The sequence below is a fragment of the Rosa rugosa genome, chromosome 5 (assembly GCF_958449725.1).
Source record: "Rosa rugosa chromosome 5, drRosRugo1.1, whole genome shotgun sequence".
Taxonomy (NCBI): domain Eukaryota; kingdom Viridiplantae; phylum Streptophyta; class Magnoliopsida; order Rosales; family Rosaceae; genus Rosa; species Rosa rugosa.
The window spans coordinates 9,806,877-9,828,205 of NC_084824.1; the positions used below are offsets into that span (position 1 = coordinate 9,806,877).

The 21,329-nt window shown below is 38.4% G+C and overlaps 3 protein-coding genes across 3 annotated transcripts; all 3 read right to left on the reverse strand.

Annotated features, from left to right (window-relative positions):
* Window positions 1-9: 9 nt before the first annotated feature.
* LOC133710645 (very-long-chain 3-oxoacyl-CoA reductase 1-like) lies at window positions 10-2,708 on the reverse strand. The gene is made up of 3 exons (XM_062136782.1): window positions 1,679-2,708; window positions 1,501-1,570; window positions 10-440 (listed from the first exon to the last, which is right to left on the reverse strand). Exons 1-3 carry the CDS (start codon window positions 2,314-2,316, stop codon window positions 186-188), a joined length of 963 nt encoding a protein of 320 aa, XP_061992766.1. The 5' UTR covers window positions 2,317-2,708; the 3' UTR covers window positions 10-185.
* Window positions 2,709-6,792: 4,084 nt separating this feature from the next.
* On the reverse strand, window positions 6,793-9,048 carry LOC133712693 (very-long-chain 3-oxoacyl-CoA reductase 1-like). Its single transcript, XM_062138797.1, has 3 exons — window positions 8,264-9,048; window positions 7,474-7,543; window positions 6,793-7,344 (listed from the first exon to the last, which is right to left on the reverse strand). The coding sequence occupies exons 1-3, from the start codon at window positions 8,881-8,883 to the stop codon at window positions 7,063-7,065; spliced, it is 972 nt and encodes a 323-aa protein (XP_061994781.1). The 5' UTR covers window positions 8,884-9,048; the 3' UTR covers window positions 6,793-7,062.
* Window positions 9,049-17,957: 8,909 nt separating this feature from the next.
* On the reverse strand, window positions 17,958-19,995 carry LOC133711005 (very-long-chain 3-oxoacyl-CoA reductase 1-like). Its single transcript, XM_062137165.1, has 3 exons — window positions 19,226-19,995; window positions 18,780-18,849; window positions 17,958-18,622 (listed from the first exon to the last, which is right to left on the reverse strand). The coding sequence occupies exons 1-3, from the start codon at window positions 19,843-19,845 to the stop codon at window positions 18,350-18,352; spliced, it is 963 nt and encodes a 320-aa protein (XP_061993149.1). The 5' UTR covers window positions 19,846-19,995; the 3' UTR covers window positions 17,958-18,349.
* Window positions 19,996-21,329: the final 1,334 nt, after the last annotated feature.

Genomic DNA, 21,329 nt, shown 5'->3' on the forward strand with positions numbered 1-21,329 from the left:
AAGAATGCATAAGAGGGAAGGGAAAGAGTTTATTGAAACTTCTGAACAGAAAAAGTTATCGATTAACAAAAACCATGAAATTCAAAAACAAATAACAAAAGATGAATTCACAGCGTACAATGAACTTTCACAAGTTCTAATATGCTAAATCAAACTGCATTCTCAATAGAAATTTGTCAAAAGGTCTAATCCTTCTTCCTTGAATCTTTGAGTTGTCCCCTTTTTCGGATGCCTAAGTTAAATCGAAGTCGATATGCATCAACAATGGACTCCGGGAGCAAGTATACGAAACTCCAAATAAGAGTATGGGGCCAGTAAGGAGTGCAACGAGGTTCGTAGCCTATCCTGCCTAAAGCTGCCCGCGCATAACCATCAGTTGATGGTACAAAGAAGGAAGATCTCTTGATAGATGCCATCTTTGTTGCCACATACAATGGAACCTGCAAAAAGAAACTCCTTAGTAAATAATACAAACTCCAGAGCAAAGTCAACACAAACAATGAGCTCTAGTGCCAAACATTCAATGATCAACAGGTTAGCACCAAACTACACATTATAGTCATGACAATGTTTTCTTCTCACCCTCCTTGAATTAGATATCATTTAAACCAAATGCTTTGTGTATCATTAGTTATTGAACACTTAACTAACATTTCTTTAACCCCATACTGCTCTAAACCAAAACAATCAGAAGCATGAGAGGATAAGAGGGTAGCCCATTAAATTGGTCATAAATGCACATGACTCATCTCCACTTGCGCTATCTCAACAGTTGGAGGTTATAATACAATCAAGCTACTGGGCATCATTGTTGACTGCCTGTCACATTCATAAGTCTTCAATGTGCAGTATAGCCATCCTAATTTGTGTCATCACTTCTCAGTTTTTCATAACCAACAAAACGTTCATGATTATTTTCATTTATTTTGAATGTGAGATATACCTACAATACCATAAGAAATGAAGTTCAATAATATGGACGGCCTCTGAAAAGGAAAACAGATAAGAAAAAGCACTTTAGCACTACCTAACCATCAGCACATAACTGAAATGATATCCGGCCAGGAAAATTATCTGATACCCTCAAACCAAATTGTGAAGTCCAAGAAAGATGAAGAAGAAACCAAGAAACCAGAATTCTCTCCAATAGTTTTCAAGGAAAGAGCACATAAGATTATAAACAGATTGAGTGTTTTATGCATTTGTGCCACAACCGGCCTTAATATTAATATGGAACAATCATGGCCGATCATTGCAACACATAAAACAACAATTCTTTTATAGATTAACTTTTCAGTTCTCAACAGTACGCTCAAATGAGTAAGAGAAAGTCACCAAATATTGAGCTTCTATAGATTAATCTCAAGTAGCCTAAAACCTTACAACTGAGCTAGCTAGCATCTTCACTCATACAACTAGCATTACTTAGCAAGTTAGCATCAACTATAAGAACTCAAATGAATAGAAAGCGAAATGATCTGAAAATATAGAAATAAATACCTGACACTGGACATCAATCCCCTTCTTTTGGTACTCCACATGAAGGCACCTAGAGAACTGATCAATATACCTGAAAACAATCACAAAAAAAAAAAAAAAAAAAAAAAAAACCTTTCAACAACACAATCACCTTCACAAAAACCAACACCAATTAACCTATGCATCCATTATCACTTACGCTTTGGTAGCTGCGTAAACAGCATAGAGAGGATCGGAGGGGATAACCCCGGCGGCACCGGACCCAATATTGACAATAGCTCCTCTCTTCCTCTGCAACATTCCCGGCAAGACAGCATGCGTAACCTTAGTGGTCCCTTCAACGTTTATCTTAATCAAGTTCCGCAACAACTCCTCATCCACCTCATGAAAGTACCTGGCATAAGGATACGAAATCCCAACGTTGTTGATCAAGACCCCCAAATCCAAACCCTCAATGCTCTCTTGAATCCTCTTCACGCCGTCGTCCAGGTCGCCGCTGAAGTCAACGACGACGGTCTTGATCTGGGTCTTGCCGTACTTGGCCAGAATCGCATCGGAGACGTCCTTCAGCTTACTGGGGCTCCGGCCCACCAACACCAGATTGAGCCCTTTGCGAGCCAACTGAAAAGCAAAGCCTCTGCCAATGCCGTCGGTGGGCCCGGTGACGAGTGCCCAAGATCCGTACTTTTTGAGATTCTTGGCGGGTCTGAGGAAATTGACGAAGACCCAGTTGAGTACAGAGACTGAGAACCTGAGAATGGACAAGGAACCAATAGAGAACAGAGCCAAAACCCACCAAGGCTGAGTCTTGAGGTGCCCGAGTATACAGCACTCCATTGTTTTGGGATCTGAGAAATTAGAGAGGCTTTGGATTTTGAGTCTCGTAGTGAAGAAGAAGCTGAGGGAGAGTTATGGTGGGAAATTGAAGGACCGGGAGCTAGTATTTATTAAATAGAAGCGTGTGATAGGAGGAGAGAAGAGGTTGATGAAGTAGATGAGCGGAAAACCACCGCATTTAACTAACACTGTTTCGTGGACAAATTTCTATACTCCCCATTATTCTGATTGGTAACGAAGAATTTCAATTTTGAAATGTTGGTTTACCTAGGCACTGATCCATGGAAAGAAAAAGAAGCAAATGAGGAAGGCTAGTAAAGATGTTGCTTTCTTGTTAGGGCATAACTACCTTGTTATACTGGATACAATGTAGGAACTGTCTCGTTTTTGAGAGCAGCATCGACACATGGAGATACTAATCATACTCAACACGAGTAGAAACTAGAAAGCTGTTGGGGTTGTAGGACAGTTTGGGGAGACCTGCTTTGTGTAAGGTGGTGTCACAACTCACAAGTGAACAAGTTGGATTTCTGAGCCTTATGTTGGTTTAGAAATTGTGTGGTTACTTATTAATCTTTCTGAAAAAGAATACTCAACACAAGTAATAAGTTATTTGTTTTGTTAATTGATTTGTAAAATCTTTTTTAACAGCTTAAGTGGTTCGTGATTGCTGATAATCATTATAGTTTCTCAAGGTCCTTTTCTGGGGTAGACCTTTAGACGTTGATTATGCATTCATTGGTAGAACAAGGAAACTTGATTATGCATCACTGCCTAACAACCTTCAGATACGGTTCTCTTAATATATTGCAGCTGTAAGCAGTTGGGAGTTAATGGAGAGACAGTTCCACAGCCCAGAGGGGGTTTCCAACAATGGTTAGGCAAATAATCTTAAAATTGAAATTAGAGTATGTATGCAGTTTAAAGTCAAATTTCGTGTATTTGACACTTTATTTTGAAGAACTTAAAATAGTTTCATATCGGAGAGAAATATTACCAAACTTTGTACTAATGTAGACCTTAACTCCTTAATCAATGTCAAGCATCTTGTGTATCTACGTATACACTTCTTAAAGATTAATAAAAGATTGAACAAGTGCGTGGTCACATATTACATGTAACCGTACACATTCTCTCCACGAACTCCCCTTTAATCAACATTAAAATCAGAAAAATGTGCAATTAGGGTGGCACACAAGTTGATTTGACTTCTAAAGAGCTTGCCATAACGTATCACGTGGCGGTGGGGGCAGCCCAATTAAAACAAAAAAAAATTTAAGTGTTCCGGAACTATCCTTACTTATTAAAATGAAATACTCAAAACACCCATTGCATGTTCACTAATTGGGCAGCCATACCAGCCACGTGGTACGTTTGCCTTACGCAAGACTCTTTAAGAGAAAAATGCACCAACAGTCCCTCAATTCTTGTGCACCGGCCAGTTTGATACCCAGACTCACAAAACTATCAATGTGATACCTATAGAGTCTTATATTGCCATTAATGACATACCTTCGTAAAAAATCTGTGACATCTCTGTTAAAAACTGACGTGGCAAGCACGTGGAGAAAAATAAAGGGGGAAATGACCAAAATAACCCAGACTAATGGCTTCAATGAATTATCTACCCTTGAAATTATTTATTTATTTAGACAATTCATTCTCTCTCTCTCTCTCTCTGTTGCTGAAAGCCTGAAATGGAGGGCTGATTTCGGTCTACTTTGGACAACTGTGTGATTCTGGGAGCTTCCTCTGTCATTCCCAGACCCAAGAAGCCTTCACTTGCAAAAGACGTCGTCTTCGGCGGAGGGCCTTGACAACGCCTTGACGCCTTCAACCTATTTAGAATTTTATTGATATTACTGTCAATAAAAATAAAAACAATAAAAAAAATAAAAAAATCGATTAGTTATGCCATTTGGGTAAAAAGACATGTTTGCCCTTTTTTTTCTTTCCTCTAAATGCTTGCCACGTCAGCTTTTTAACAGAACAGTCACAAAAATTTGACAGATGTGTCATTGATAGCAATATAAGACTCCAGGTATTACATTGATAGATTTGTGAGTCTGGGTATCAAACTAACTAGTGCACAAGAGTTGAGGGACTGTTGGTGCATTTTTCTCGTTTTCTTTTTTAATAGTTTTTATGAAATTATAACTATAGATTTTTGTTTATGATCCCAAAGTTTTCATTCGTGTTAGTTCAATACTTCATAAAATGTGGCCATCAGATTTGTACCCTGGTTCATAATTCTTGAGAGCGTATCTAATTGGCGGACCACCTTAGTTATAACTCAAGGATGCAGCTAGAATCTGGCTACGTACTCTTTCTAAATTCCAATCTATAAATCATCATCGTTTATACTAAAAAATAAGTTAGTTTGTGCACTATTCGTGTATACTTGATACTAGCACAGGATTGGATTCTAATGGGTTGTTGCTTGACCCATATTTATTTGGCTTCTGATTGATGCTCCTGATATTATATGCATATGGGGAATGGGAGATTGTTATCCCACTTGAATAAATTTTGATACCAGATTCTTGGAGTTTTGATCCAAATTGAGGGGAAACATCATTAATCTCCCAGATTCGTTAAAAATGGTTATTCAATCCCTTATAAGTTCCGCTGTGTCACTGCTATGTTAAAGCAAATAGAGTAGCTATTTGTGTACTCTTTGCTAGTTGGTGCTTGTTAGAATACAAGTCTCCTGTAGAGATTTCTGATCTTATTTCGGAAAATACTCTAGATGCTTATTGTAATCAGAGGTTTAGGCTCCATGTCCCCCCCTTGTATTCGACAGTTTCATTAATCAAGGCTTGAGGGCAGCCGCACCCCCTTGTATACTCTTTGCTAGTTGGTGCTTGTTAGAATACAAGTCTCCTGTAGAGATTTCTGATCTTATTTCGGAAAATACTCTAGATGCTTATTGTAATCAGGGGTTTAGGCTCCATGTCCCCCCATTGTATTCGACAGTTTCATTAATCAAGGCTTGAGGGCAGCCGCACCAGCCCTTTATTCAAAAAAAAAGTTCTGTTTGTACATAGTCATTCCCTTATAAACCGTACGGTTTGTATAGATCTTGGTGATTTTGAGTACATGTATCACCACTAATTAGAAGATTGCATTGAACTAGAGGAAGACAGATGGTGAACTATAATTTAGGCTTAATAGTCAATTTGCTAATTTAGGTTTTATTTTTGTCAATTTATTACCATTTCATTAAATTAGGGTATTTCTAAATGTACCTAGCTAGCAAATATCTATCTAGACCCAGCAAAAACTTACACCCAACAAAATGATAACAAAATGATATAATTTTTAATTGCACCTAGCAAATTTTCCAATAATACCCTCACTTTTAATTAAACCCAGCAAAACCCACACCCAGCAAAATCCACACCTAGTCCCAAACTCAAAATTTATCTCTTAGAGTTCGTCGTCATTGCTACCTCCTTCGCTCTTCCTATTAGTTTGGTGACTATCTACCGAAGCCTTTAATAAGTCTTTGGGGCAGTGTCGACACAAGCACTCATCGCTGCTTCCCCTTCACGAAAGGTTACCTACCCATAGATACGATCATATGTATATATAAACACCATTAAATTAGCTACTAGTACTCTAGTACAAATTAACCAAGATTAATATCATAATTAATTAAATATAATCATGTATATGTTCATCAAGATCTGGCAGAAAACAATTAGGAAGCCATGTATGTAATATTTACAAAAGAAAAAATATATATATATATGGATGTGATAACAAGATCAAAACAAAAGAATTGAAGAAGACATGGATGAACAGAAGAGAGGATAAGATGTATATATGCATAAATATGCCCTTGGATCTGCCGGTGGCCTTGTCAGTGATGACAACAACGTCCAAGATGTCACCAAACTACTCAAGATTCATAGTCTCCTTATGGGTCTCCCAAGTCAGTCCTCCAACAAATTGCACTCACAACTTTGCTAGAGAGATGAGACAATTATAATGAAAAGTGAAATTTTGGTTTGAAGTTTTGTCGGAAGAAACAACGTAACAACTTGAACACGGTGAACTGCTGGGTACAAATAGAATAAAGAGTTTCAGATTTTATGATTTCTTTTGTTATTATCTTAATTTACTATGACTTTAATGTCATTTCGTATAAGGATACAACTGTCTTTTCATATTAAATTGATTTGCTGGGTCTAAATAGATATTTGCTGGGTACATTTAGAAAGACCCAATAAACTTGTTTTAATCCTTCCATTCCTCCGTCTAAACATTGATTAATTTTGAAAACCTAGAGTAATAAACGGCTAATTTTGAAAATTTAGGGAAGCAAATCGGTTATTTTAAAAAAATCTAGAGTAGTAAATTTGATAGAATGGTAGTAAATTGGCTACAACAAAACGAGAAGGGATTCAGAGCACCGACGTGCACTTACACCAAGTATATATTTTTTTTATTAAAAGAAAGGTTGACTACAAATAACAATAGTTATAATCACCTAATAAGTGCTTAGTCACTTGCACTGCCGGCACATAGAAGAATTTTCGAGTGAATTGACATTAAGATGAAACCTAGGTAACAAATTGGCAATTTTGCCTGAACTTATTTAAGCTTAAACTCAATTGCAGAAACAAGGACAAAGAAAAAAAAAATACAGATAAAAAGGGTTCGATCGAGGCAGGGAATCGTGCAAAATGAAAAGCCTGCAAATCTGACAATTTCAATGCTGCATCAGATACACCTATTAACCTATAGTTGATTGCTCTGTCGTTGCAGTATATTTTTCTTCTGCAACTCATTCAATTGGCCTCTCTTTCTGTTACCAAGGAAATACCGAAAAATGGTCGCGGTCAGGAGAGCATGGGGCAATGCACGGGCTACAAACCCCATCATAGAGTGGCTCCAGTAGGGCGTACAAACATTGTCATAACCAATCCACCGAATGCTTGATTTGCTAAACGTTTCTGGTGATGGGATGAACAAGGAAGATTCCTTTATCTTCGCAAGCCTTGTCGCGACGAACACAGGAACCTGCATTACGTATATGAATGCAGGTGGATTAGTGATATCCAAATAACAACATTTAATCATTAGCCTAAAGAGGTTGTCAAACGAAAAACAGAGAAGCAGAAAAGGAATAAAATGGGGTGGAATCAGAACCTGACACTGAATGTCAATTCCATGCTGCTTGTATTCCAAACTAATGCATCTTGAGAACAGTTTTAGGTACCTGCATCACTCATGGTTGTCAATTAATTAATTATTCATAGCACTCCTAATTATTGTTTGGGCTAAATACTGATTACTACCCTGTAGTTTGGGTCCAAAATCAATTCAGTCCCTGAACTTCTAATTTCATCAAAAACACCCCTGCACTTTCAATTTTGATCTAATAGGTCCAATTTGTTAGTTTTCCAATAATTGAGTTATTTAACTTGTTAACGTGGCTCATATATGGCCTATGTTTTATGATGTGGTGTTGAGGTGGTCTGCATAGTCAATTTAGGAGTGAGTCCTACTTTAAAAATAAATAGATTTTCAACAAATAATCCAACTATAACTTGAACTCATAACAAAATATTAACGAATTGGACTTATTAGATCAAAATTGAAAGTGCAGGGGTGTTTTTGATGAAATTAGAAGTCCAGGGACTGAATTGATTTTGGACCTAAACCACAGGGTAGTAACTAGTATTTAGCCCTTATTGTTTAGTATGACATTATTTCCTTGTAGTGGAAGCTTGTAATCAAGTATGCAGTTAAATCGATCGATTGTATATTTGTATATAGGATGGAGGACAAGCAAAGGAGACCAAAAGAAGAGAGGCTAATAATATACAAACAATATCAGAATGAATTCTAGAGAATAGTTACAAGCTTTTCCTTGTTCATCCCGTGAAAGGAAAAACATGATGATGATCATATGAGATAGATGTTTAAGAAGACTCACGCTTTTGTTGTGGCATAAAGAGTGTACAGAGGAAAAGAAGGAGCTATCTCAGTGGAAGCAGAGCCAATGTTGACAATTGCTCCTTTCTTTTTCTTCAGCATTCCCGGAAGCACAGCCTTAGTCATCCAAGTTGCTGCTTCCATGTTCACCTTCATAATGTTCTCCATGAGTTCTGAATCAACCTCATGAAAAAACCTTGGATAAGGGTAACACATCCCTGCATTATTAACCAAAATGCCAACATCGAGCCCTTTCGTTCCTTCCTCTATGGTTTTAGCTATCTCCTCACCACTCAATTTGGCCAAGTCCATCACAATGCTCTTGATCTCAACTCTCCAACCATGTTTTTCACTTAATTCATTGGAGGTAGCTTCAAGGGTTGAATGGTTTTTATCAACCAAGAAAATGTTGAGACCCTTTGAAGCCATTTCAAAGGCAAGGGCTTTCCCAATTCCTTGAGCAGAGCCAGTGATAATAGCCCATGATCCGTACTCCTTGAGTTTCTTTGAAGGTCTCAGAAACATGACCCATATCCATCTCGCAAAATTGATCAAAGATATACAAACAGATACCAACCCTATAGTGATTGCTAGGACTATGAAAAATTCTTGTAATTCCATAGCCGATCTGGATCAGTTATCAGCTGCAAAGCAATTAGGTGGGGTTTTTCTCAAAAGAAGCACAAGTTTTTATTTAGATGATGAAGAAGAATCTCAATAAGAAAGGGACCCTTCACTATTGCTGGCCGGTGAAAGTAAAGAACAATAGTTGGTAGTTGGGGTGAGAGTAAAGGTTTGCACTTTGCAATTAGTTGGGGTAGATCCGTAGATGATCATATTGTTATATACTGTGCTATTCTCCGGATTAATTTAGACACACCTGTTCAAACTCTTTCTTATATATAATTGCTGTTTTCTAATTTACTCTTCAAAAATCATTCGTATATCCAATCATCGAATAGAGAAAATTAGATATAAACCCAATTCATTATTCGCCTTCCCTTTCAACATTTTCTATTTATTATTCGCAAGTGTATTCTGACTTCCCTCAACCAAATTGATAAATTGCAGAACCACAATAAAAAAATAGAAAAAAAAAATTGTATCCACAACACCAACTCATTAAATATGAATTTAATTTTAAAGAATCACAACCTGACATATCTAGGTACAATCTTGAAGTACTCCATTTACAAACAAATACAAATTTTATAACTGACATCATATTGTCAAATATAAAATGCATTACATCTTTTTTATGTATGATAAGTATAGGAAACATTATTACATAGTTAAGCACCACTGTACACGTGGTGGTCCGAGTTAATGTAATTAGTCCATGTAAAATATACCTGTTGTAGATTGATTACTTTAAGATTTTTTTTTTCGCCCCTCATTTTCCTCCGCATAGATGTCGGTATCCTATGTGGTATCCAGAACCACGTAATAGTTATGTGTAACTGTAGTGTTTGCTCAATAAATAATTATCCTTTAATTTTGGCCATATTGAATAATTTTGAATGTTGAGGAGTTTTTGCACTATAATTTAGCAGACTCATTATTATCATTGATTGTTTTTACAATTGAAAATGAACTTTACAACATTAAGAAGTTTCTTTTTAACATCAAGGTAATTTAAACACACCATTTATTTTTGAAGGAATAAAATCTAAAAATTTATTGTACTAGGGACAATGAGTACAACTGTAAATGACGTTCATCCAATATTGAACTACACACAATTTCAATTTTATTTTTACAATAGAAATATAGACTTTACATTTGCGAACCTAATATAAAGAACATGATAGCACTTCATTCATCATCTCGACTTGCATTTTGCTATGTAGTATTCAAAAATCTCCCCACTACTAGTGCCTTGCATGTTGTGGTTCCTTCATTGCAAAGTACCTTCATAGACCTATTTCAAAGGTAAAACTCTATTAGAATTTACATACATATATCCGAAATATATCATCTTGTTCAAGTAAATCCAGAATATGTGTCTGGCCCAAACTCTAAGTTACTTGACCTAGTTGTAATAGGGTTTAGAATTAGAGATATTCTCGGAGATATACATAGATATCCGATTAATTGTACGATTATCATTCCTTGTACAATTCTGATTCTTTGTCTTGTAATCTTCTATATAAAGAGGGCCCTATTATCAATGAAAACACGACTCAATTCTCTCCCAATTCAGTTTTCCTTAAACACGTTATCAGCACGAAGCCCTAACTCTAAAACCTAATAGCCAAAACCCTAAATCCGAATACAAAACGTTGAAACCCTTTCGGCCCCCGCCGCCCACCTTGAAGCCCTCCATCCCAGGAGTCCAGAACCGGCGGCGCCACCCCAAGAACCGGCCGGAAACCTATCGAACCGGCCACCGGAAGCTCCAAACCACCCGCAACAAATATTTCACCGGTTCACCACCTTCCAGACCTCCAATTGGTACCAAATTTTTACAGAAGCAGAGTCTCAATCCCACAATCCGGGAACCGAAAATTTTTTTCCCGGAACCGGCCACTTAATCCCCGAACCAGCCAAAAGTTCTAGATGCACCTTGAATTGGCAGAAAAGAAAGGAAGAAGAAAGAGAGAAGAAAGGAACAAGCCCAGTAGCCCAAAGTCAACTCGGCCCACTGACCCACAGCCGTTGCCACGTCAGCACTACAGCCACGTCAGCACCAGTCAACGTCGGTTGACTGTTTCTGGTCAACTTTCCGGCGACTTTTTCCGGCCAAATTTTCTGCGACCTATTTCAAGGTAAAAGTTCCCGTTTTTTGAGTTTTTATTCAATTTCTCTTATTTTTCTCGGGGACTTGCAAACTCCCTTCTTCTGGTCCCTTTCTTCATCATAGGGGAGACCTAATTAAGCCGAACTGTGGGGGTTCGTGCTCACTCCAAGCTTGGAGCTTGTTAAGATCTCCAAACTAAGAGTTTGTAGAGAATTTATGATCGACCACTTACGTCATTGTTTCGATCTAATCCAATACCTCTTGGAATTGAATTTCTTGGAAGCGATTACGCTCAGAAATTTTATATGTTTTTGTGGTAGCTTTTTACGCTATGAAACTAACCCTAATTTCTTGTTCTCTTTCAGGATGAGTAACCTGAACAAACTGGACTTTGCTCCATTAGGAACAACTAGCTCTGGATATCACAAGTGGGTTCGTGATATTCACCAGCATCTCAAGGCCGATGGAATCCTAGATACGATTCTTGAGCCTAGCCAGGATGTGTTAACTGTTGAGCAAGCTCAAACTTTGGAAGCAAATAGAGCAGCCTTAGAGGCAAATAAGGCGAAAGCCATCATCCTAATGACTCGTCATATGGATGATTCGCTCCAGTACGAGTATATGAATGAAGAATACCCCAAAAGGTTGCGGGTCTCACTCGAAGAAAGATTTGGTAACGTCCGTGACTCCATGCTTCCTGAACTAGAAGTGAGATGGCATAGCCTCCGCTTCTGTGATTTCAAGTCAGTTCTTAACTACAACTCGGAATCACTTCGCATTAAATCCTTAATGGAATTCTGTGGTAAAGAGATCACAGATGCGATGTTGATTGAGAAGACTCTCTCTACCTTCCTCGTCTCTACATTGATGGTTGCTAAGAACTATCGAATCGATGTTACTGCAGGACGGATCACAAGGTTTCATGAGCTTATTGGAGCTATGAATGTCGTTGAAAAGAATGACAACATCCTTGTGAAGAACTACAATTCGAGATCCGTGGAAACAGAGCATATTCCGGAATCCAATTATAGTCGCGCCTCTAAGAGAGGGCGCTAAGAGCAAAACCCTAATCCTAGGGATATTTCTAGACGTTCTGGTCCATATAATCGCTCTACTTGGGAAGGTAATCGCCAAAATAATCGAACACGGAACCGAAGATATCAACGTGGAAAGAGAGAGGGAGGCAACGCCTCTGGCCATGTTGGTGGTGCCACCAATACTAATAGTCATCTAAATGACGCTTTCAAAGCACCTCAATCAATGGAGTCTAAGCAAAGAGATGTATGTTCTCGATGTGGAGTATCCGGTCATTGGGCACACATTTGTAGAGCTCGTGAAGAAATTGTCACCGCCTACAAAGCATATTGTGAAGCAAGAGAAGCTCACGATGTGGAACAAGAAGATCAAGATGATGATCTAGAGTGAAGGGTTGAAGACTACAAATCTGACTGGGATCAATAGATCGTCAATTCTGTTTCAAGAGTGAAGGGTTGAAGACTACAATTCTGTTTAGATTGCCATATACTTTGCAGTAAATGCCATTGGTTTAGTTTTTCTTCACATAAGCTCATCCAAAATGAGTATGATGTCTAGGAAGGTTTTGAGATAAGTGGTACTTAAGCGAGCTTTGCTCCACCGACATCTCTCTACTCACCTGGTCATATTTATTTTGGAATTACCAAAAGAAGTCAAACGACTACCTTTGTTTTGCATTAGCTAGCATTTGGATTAGATTCTCCTAATGGTTAAGAGACAATGATGTACTCCGTTGGCTTATGAATAAAATTTTGAGTTCTTTTCATTATGACTCAATTTTGATTCTGAGTATATTTCTTTGTGACTACGATGGCTGGGCCATCAGTATTAATTCAAGGACATGAAATAGCCCAAGTTCCCCTTGCCAAATGGCACCTTGATTACTGTCACAGAAACTCTCTACGCTCCTAGGAAAAATCGCACATATGAATAGCCAACGGATTCCATGCGAAAACGCATGTAGAGAACGGAAATGAGTTCCTTTGGAATGCCTCTAACGATTGCGAACAAAGGCATATCTTAGAGAAGTTTATGTGTCTCTCTAGTGGACTCTATATCACTATTCGAGCTATTAAATCCAAATTATGCAAGAAGATCTCTTGGATTTAGACACATATTGGCTTTGTCACGACAAGATAGGTCATCCTAGTCATTATATGATGATCCGTCTACTAAAGACTTCACATGGACATCTTTACTCTCGAGCGAAACGAAGCATGAATCAAAAGTTGATTCCAAGACTAAATGTGACCGTCGCTGCTGCCTCTGGCATCGCCACCATCCACCACCAGCCTAGGGCTGGCACAATCCTTATCCATGACGCCATGGATAGCGTCCATCATGGTGATGGTGCCCAAGGTGATGCTGCAATCACCAACTTTGCTTAAAATAGCGTCTCAGACGCTTAAGCCCAACCAAAATCCTCATTGGTTGCTTCTAAGGCCTTTCGCTCGTTTTACAAAGCCCGGTCCTTAGGGAAATTAGGACTGAGACCGTCCTATGAAAATGATATGAAAATACTCATTCTGTTCTTACATAGAATCCATGGGGATTCTGTGGACTAATTCAACTAACTTGCGGACGTTTAAATATCTCATGATGTTGGTTGACACGCAAACACGCTGGTCACGTGTTGTGCCATTGTCCACTTGTAAATGCTGCTTATGCTACACTCCTAGCACATATCATATGACAACGGGCTCACTCTCCGGATCATCCTATTCAGTCAATTGGATTTGACATTGCTAGAGAGTTTACATCGAAGTCTTTCGATGGTTGTTGCACTGGGACTGATGTTGGACATCATATTCCCATGTACACACCTAAATGGTCTCGCGGAAATGACTACGATGGTAGTCCGGACATTGGTAATGCGCACCAATCTTCTTATATCCGCTTGGGGTGATGCAATATCTCATGCAGCTATGCTAATTCGTCTACGACCCACCGTCACTCAATCTACCTCTGCGTTACAGCTAGTGACTGGGTATAAATATCGTACTTACGCATATTTGAGTGTGTCATTTATGTGCCAATTGTGCCGCCACAACGCTCTATGATGGGTCCTTATAGACGAATGGGTAACTACGTTAGATTTGAGACTCCAACAATAGTCCGCCACTTAATGCCCTTGCAAGGCGATTTTCTTACCGCTAGATTTGCGGGTTGTCACTTTGATGAGACAGTCTTCCCGTCGTTAGGGGGAGATAAGAACACGGATGTTCAGCAGGAACGACAGGAATTATCGTGGCTTGTCCCCACTATGTCTCATCTTGATCCCTGTTAAAGTGACGAGATCACACATTTGCTGCAAATATGCCTGCAAGGAAGGACGTCCTTACGAGAAGACGTAGCGCCACCCTACACGGAGGTAGGCATGGCGCCAACACCAAAGAGAGTGGCACTCTGGCGTTATAGGCCATGGCCCCAGCTAGGATGCGTGGGAGGCCCGTGAGGTCGAATGATACTTTGGCACAACTCAATCCTTGGATCATCGACACTCAAAATCCGTCTCATGAGAATCTTCCGGATTATGGTTACCGTTGGGGGATGCCTTAAAGTCAGAACCTATTCCTGAGAATATAGAGCTCTATGAAAATTACACTAGTGTACATGAGACGTGGGATAGAAACTCCATCATAATTGATGATGTAATCGCGCATGAGGTTGTTGAGTCCGATGATATCGAACCACGCTTCGTTGATGAATGAATGCCAACGTAGAGAAATTTGGCCTAAATAGAAAGATGTGATCCATGTTAAGTTGGATTCTCTAGCGAAGAGGAAGGTTTTTGAGCTAGTGATGCCAACACCTCCTGACATAAAACCTGTTGACTAATGGGTCTTCGTTAGAAAGCATGACGAGAAAAAGAGATGGCAATCTCGCCTTATGGTGCAAGGCTTCTCACAAAACGCCCTGGAATCGACTACGATGAGACATATTCTCTCGTAATGGATGTCACTGCACTCCACTACCTTGTCAGTTTGGTAGTTTCCAAATAACTGAACATGCAGTTTACAAATGTGGTTAACACGTATCTCTATGGGGATCTAGATACGGAATATACATAAAGGTTCATGGTGGACTTCATTTACCTAAGTCAAGTGGCTCTAGACCATGGAGTGCGTTTGCAATAAGGTTGAAACGCTTGCTAAAGTGACTACTGGATTGGGAAGGGATATACCCGCGCGTTTTCATAACAAATTTCGGATTATATCGCAGTTCATGTTGGACATGATCTTCATTGGAAGCCCTTAAAGAGTTAAGGGAAACCGCTGAACACTTGAAATCCGATTTTGAGATGAAGGATTTTGGGAGAACACGATTATGTCTCGGTTTGGAACTTGAGCAACGTGTTGATAGATGCTTAGGCATTTTGACAAGGTCAAACCTTCAGCCATCCCCATGATCGTCCGTAGTCTTGATCCTGAAAATGATCATCTTCGTCTGAAGGATGATGACGAAGATGTGCTAGAGGCAGAAGTGCCTTACTTGAGTACAATAGGCGCATTATTGTACTTAGGTCAATGCACAAGACCGACATCTCATTTGCCATGAACTTGTTAGCTAGATATAGCTCTGCGCTAACGCAACGCCATTGGATTGGTGTAAAAGATATCTTTCGGTACTTGAGATGTACGATTGATATGGGTTTGTTCTATCCCTACAAAGAGATGATGGATTCGGACCCATCACACGTACACCAGGAACGCCGCCAACACTGGCCTGCGTCCACTATCCCCATCCCAAAACAACATGTGTTTTGGAAGGTTTTGCTGATATTGGGTATCTCTCTAACCCACACAAAGGTCATTCCCAAACTGGTTAAGTGTTCACCATGGGTAAAGACCGTGATATCTTGGAGGTCTACAGAATAGACCCTAGTCACTATATATTCGAACAATGCAGAGATTATTGCCCTTCACGAAGTGGTTCGTGAATGTATATGGATTGGATCCATAATTACACATGTCCGAACAATTTTGGTTTGAAGTCTACCACAGATGAGCCTACGAGCATTTAGGATAACGCTGCTTGTTTTGAACGAATGAAGTAAGGCTACATCAAAAGCGACAACACCAAGCATAATCAGCAACAACAGACTCTCCTCAAGATCAAAGTGAACTAGGTTCAATATGAGGACAGTGTGGCAGACTTGCTCACTAAATCATTGCCTAAATTCCACTTTCGAGAAACATGTTGGTAGCATCATTTGCGGAAGTTATCCAAACTCCCATGACTGTAGTCATTAGGTAGAGATGCAGACATCAGGGGGAGATATCTACATGTATGGTCTCGAAACGTGAAGGGTGTGTTGTGCTCTTTTTCCCCTTCGATTGAGGTTATTTTTGTCCCATAGGGTTTTTGTTACTCGGCAAGGTTTTTAATGAGGCAAAGGGAGGAGCACTACGTTTGGGCGACACAAGGGGGAGTGTTCAAGTAAATCCAGAAAATGTGTATGGCCCAAACTCTAAGTTACTTGACCTAGTTGTAATAGGGTTTAGAATTAGAGATATTCTCGGAGATATTCTCGGAGATATTCATAGATATCCGATTAATTATACGATTATCTTTTCTTGTACAATTATGATTCTATGTCTTGTAATCCTCTATATAAAGAGGTCCCTATTATCAATGAAAACACGACTCAATTCTCTTCCAATTTAGTTTTCCTTAAACACATCTAAATTATAGGTATATTAATTGTCAATACTATAGGTTATGGAAAGAAACAAATTATGATATAGAGTCACACAAGTAATTTAAAATTATAAAAACAGACGTCTAAATCATATGTATGACATATTAAAGCAATCCAAGTATCAGGTAATTAGAAACAACAGTTCTATTTTGAAGGAATGAAACTAAGTCTTGTACCAGATTCATAGGTTGAAACTTCTTATTACTAAAAATCCACCCAATTAAAGCTTTACACAAAACCAAGAGATTAACGAAGATATTATACTAAATAAATTTGATGATTAGGTGATTTGAATTATGAATATGATATATGTACCTGTGTAAAAGAGAGTCTCTAACCCATAAGCAAATGATGAAATTTACCTCATGAATAGGTCGTTTGAAATCTTACGCAACTTTGTGAAATGACTCCACCCAAAGAAAAAATGACGAATATATATATATATATATATATTATTGGGGCGGGTTTGGGGATGGAAATCATAGTACCATCCCCGCCCCATCCCCAATCTTAGATAGCGGGTATTGGGGATCCCCATCCCCATCCCCATTCCCCATTTGTCCCTGAATTCTCCCCCCATTAAGGGCGGGTATCCAATGAAGCTCCGCCCCGCTAGAGATTTTTGCCATCCCTAGTCTTGGTTCAGCTAGTTACTATATATAGGTTGGCTTGCAATAATTCTTTTTACGTTTTTTCATAATTGAAGAGACTTCCAGCTAGATATTTTCAGCTTTCTCTCTCTAGCTTCTGGTAAGCTTCTTCTTCCTTCTCTGTGCTCTTTAAGCTTTTGCATCTATGGCTGCCATGTTAACAATTAGTAGTATTATTATGTTGATTCTGTAAGAGTTGTAATTGGTTATGAAGGTCCTTCATTCTTTAAAATATATTATTAAACACAGAAAAGTTCCAATCTCTGGCAAGAGTCTGAAAAGCATGAACTTTAGTAACAAAATTTTTAGTAGCAGTTCCATGAGAGGCAGTGAGCCGAGTTCTATTTACCACATAATGAAAATTAGGATGAGACAGCCGCATAGCCTCAACTTTAACAATTTTCTTTTTTCTAGGCATACGAGGATTAAAGGCTAAGTAAATTGAACCATGATCAGAATCACTGATCGATATGCAAATTATTTAAAGATAAATGAGGAAATAAAGAAAGAGCAGCACTGTTTGCAACAGTTCAATCAAGTCTTTCATAAATTCGATCCTTAGCAGAATAGTAGGAAGATTTACTTAATTTCTCTCACCCTTTTTCCATCACCTTGTACTTGAAACTAATGAATTACAGAATTAACCACTGCAAGTGGCCTAGTGGTTCTTGCCTAGTTGGGTGTGCTCTCCAACATAGGTTCGAACCCCGAAGCTGTCAAAGTGGCCAGACTCCCAATAACATATGGGAAACTTTGGAGGAATATAAGGTACTAATTAATTTCCTCAATAATAGCACTGGGACGTGATACATACATATCCAAATGATCACATCAAAGACAACCCTTTTGTAGGCTGGAATAGACAGTGAAAAGTTCCAAATACTAATACAACCTCAGAGGTCCTCAGCACAACATGATCGATCAAATACTTATACATGCATCTCACAGTACATTTTCTTGTTAATCACTGCATCTTTTTACTGTGACGTACTCCTTCATTTGGCCTCTCTTTCTGATACCTCTGCAGATCCAAAACGTGATGGCATTAACTAATGCATCAGGAGCTGCATGTACTATGGACCACTCCACTGAATGCAACCAGTAGGGATTACATAGATGCTCATAACCAATCCATCGAATGCTTGCTTTCGTGAATCTCTCCAGTGTTGCCACTACCAAGGGAACCGACTTCTTCAAATCCTCTGTCATCTTCGTCGCCACGAAATGAGGCACCTACGAGCATTATTGGTTCAAGCATATTGAACTATCAATGACGACCAATAGGATTAATATCTCCAGAAAGCAAAGAACAAATTTTAAGAACAAGAATATGTTTAAACAGAAGGGGAACAAGAATATGTTTTAAACCAAAGGGTAGGAGAGTAAAAACCTGACACTGAATATCAATTCCATGCTGCTTGTATTCCAAATTAATGCATCTTGCGAACATTTTAATGTACCTGTATCATACGTTTATAACTCATTAGGGGGGTGTGTGTGTGCATACACACTGGAGTCTAGAGTACGTGTACAGTTCGGTCCACTGTGTATTATGATTTATGAAGCTAATCATGTTTCTAAACTCTTAGGTTCAATGATCCATAAATTAGTTAGCTTCCTATGACTAAATGCTCTTTCTTAAATTTCAATATCATTTTTGTCCCATTACAAAACAATATAATAAGAATCTTGGTTTATCCTTTCACTGAAAATTAAATGAAGAGATAATTCCCTCAAATAGAATCCATCTTTCACATTAATAGTCCAAACTCCAAATTCAACATCAGAAAGAAAAGTAAATACGAAGAATTTAGTGTTTTAACTTAAATAACTCACGATTTGGTAGCAGCATATAGTGTGTAGAGGGGCAGAGAAGGGTGCTTGGAGGAAGCAGAGCCGATATTGACAATTGCTCCTTTCTTCTTCTTGAGCATTCCTGGAAGCACTGCCCTAGTCACCCAAGTTGGGGCTTCCATGTTCACCTTTAACATGTTCTCCATCAGCTCCGAATCAACCTCATGAAAGAACCTTGCATAAGGGTAAGACATCCCTGCATTATTAATCAAAATGCCAACATCAAGACCTTTGATTCCTTCCTCTATGGTCCTAGCTATTTCCTCCCCACTAGCTTTGGCCAAGTCGACGACAATGCTCTTAATTTCCACTTGTTTATGACTGTATTTCTCGCGGATTCCATTGGAGGTAGCTTCGAGCTTCAAAGGGTTTCGACCAACCAAGACGAGGTTGAGACCCTTCGAAGCCAGTTCAAAGGCAAGGGCTTTGCCAATTCCATCAGTGGAGCCAGTGATGATTGCCCAAGATCCATACTCCTTGAGATTCTTGGGGGATCTCAGAAACATGACCCACACCCATCTCAAAAAATTGACCAAAGCTTTACAAACAGAGATGAAGCCTAGACAACTTGCTGTGACGATGAAAGCTTCTTGCAATTCCATTGCCAATATTATTGAAACAGTTATCAGCTGCAAAGCAATTCGGTAAGTAGGGTCAAAAGAGAATTGACTAGCTACAAGCCTACAAGTATATCTTCTTTTTTTTGGTGCAATGAAGTTCAAGCAAGTTTTCACTGTGAATAACAAGTGAACTGAAGTAGAAGATTTTTCACTAAAAGAAGCATGTTGGCACGTATAAAAGGACATGTAATTAAGAGACCAATCGGTGGTAGTTGACAAAATTAAGAAAAGGGCCGGACTTCTTTATCGTGTATGATAATTAAGAGACCACCGATTGTCAGTTGAGAAAAGTAAGGAGTAGTTAGTAGTTGTAGGGACTAAGGAGAGTATATCTCTAATTAATTGGTGTTTAAAAATTTCAACACCGGTTAATAAAAGTAAAAATAGATGAATCACATTTTAGTGCACCACTTATAACCCACTTTATGTGACAATATATGTGACATAAAGCAGACTTTAGGTGGTACACCAAAATGTGATTCACTTTTTTTTTTTAGAAGAAATAAAATCCATTAATAACCGAAAAGATTACAACGCATTGGAATGACCGGTTGTTGTACTACACCACGACACACATTCCTACAAAGATCCATAGTTATGGGTCCGTCGCTAATAGCAACATCCATGAGCCAAATGAGCCCAACCGCTAACCAAATTTTACGCCCGAAACCACGAGCTACAATGAAAGATAACCAATCCCGAGAGTAACGATACAACCTTGCCACCAACCTAACCAAATTTTACGCCCGAAAACATGATTCACTTAGCATCATATGCAGTAGAAAGACTTGAGAGGTTGTTGTAGAATACATAGATATGATCATTTGACCATTCGTTAACCGAAAAACTAAAAGAAGATGTTCGCTTTGGTTCGGTTTAAATCTAGTTTGATATATTTTTTCTTCGATGCAAAGTAAAATGTCGTAATTAAGCCATGAATTTGTGTATTGTATCATACTAGCAGAGAGCTCACACCCCATATAAGTGGGAGAAAAGTAAACAAAATTTGGAAAATAGTCTGTAGTTTTTGTGAAGAATGTGTTAAATTTTTTTCTTATTATTTCTTATCTTCTGTGAACTAATTTTTTGTCTTTTTTGTATAACTACGTTTTAAAGGGAGTGAAATTCACACTTCTATTTTTCAATCCACACTCCATGTTTCATTTTTTAGTATTTTAAGTTTTGTCTTTTTGTAGTGTGGATTATAAAATATGTGATGTTAAGAAGAAAACATGACGTGTAAATTGTAAAATTTGAAGTGTGAATTTCACCCTCAGTTTTAAAGGTTCAATAACCATTGTTTCATTTTATTCTTTTACATTTAATTATTTTTTGCTTCATATTCTAGTTATTTTTAATAATTTCTATATATCATCATTCAAGAGAAGAGAATTTATTAACCATGATTATTTTTGTTTCGTTCTGTTTTATTTTTATTTTTTATATTTTTACATAAATGCTCATCA

What these genes read in the sequence shown, in the direction of transcription:
- LOC133710645 (XM_062136782.1), bottom strand. Translation starts at nt 2,316, where the DNA reads ATGGAGTGCTGTATACTCGGGCACCTCAAGACTCAGCCTTGGTGGGTT. An exon ending in GTTTACGCAGCTACCAAAGC is followed by an intron (nt 1,571 to 1,678) that starts GTAAGTGATAAT and finishes GATTGTTTTCAG; the next exon opens with GTATATTGATCAGTTCTCTA. An exon ending in GGATTGATGTCCAGTGTCAG is followed by an intron (nt 441 to 1,500) that starts GTATTTATTTCT and finishes TTCTTTTTGCAG; the next exon opens with GTTCCATTGTATGTGGCAAC.
- LOC133712693 (XM_062138797.1), bottom strand. Translation starts at nt 8,883, where the DNA reads ATGGAATTACAAGAATTTTTCATAGTCCTAGCAATCACTATAGGGTTG. An exon ending in CTTTATGCCACAACAAAAGC is followed by an intron (nt 7,544 to 8,263) that starts GTGAGTCTTCTT and finishes TGAGTGATGCAG; the next exon opens with GTACCTAAAACTGTTCTCAA. An exon ending in GAATTGACATTCAGTGTCAG is followed by an intron (nt 7,345 to 7,473) that starts GTTCTGATTCCA and finishes TACGTAATGCAG; the next exon opens with GTTCCTGTGTTCGTCGCGAC.
- LOC133711005 (XM_062137165.1), bottom strand. Translation starts at nt 19,845, where the DNA reads ATGGAATTGCAAGAAGCTTTCATCGTCACAGCAAGTTGTCTAGGCTTC. An exon ending in CTATATGCTGCTACCAAATC is followed by an intron (nt 18,850 to 19,225) that starts GTGAGTTATTTA and finishes CGTATGATACAG; the next exon opens with GTACATTAAAATGTTCGCAA. An exon ending in GAATTGATATTCAGTGTCAG is followed by an intron (nt 18,623 to 18,779) that starts GTTTTTACTCTC and finishes TAATGCTCGTAG; the next exon opens with GTGCCTCATTTCGTGGCGAC.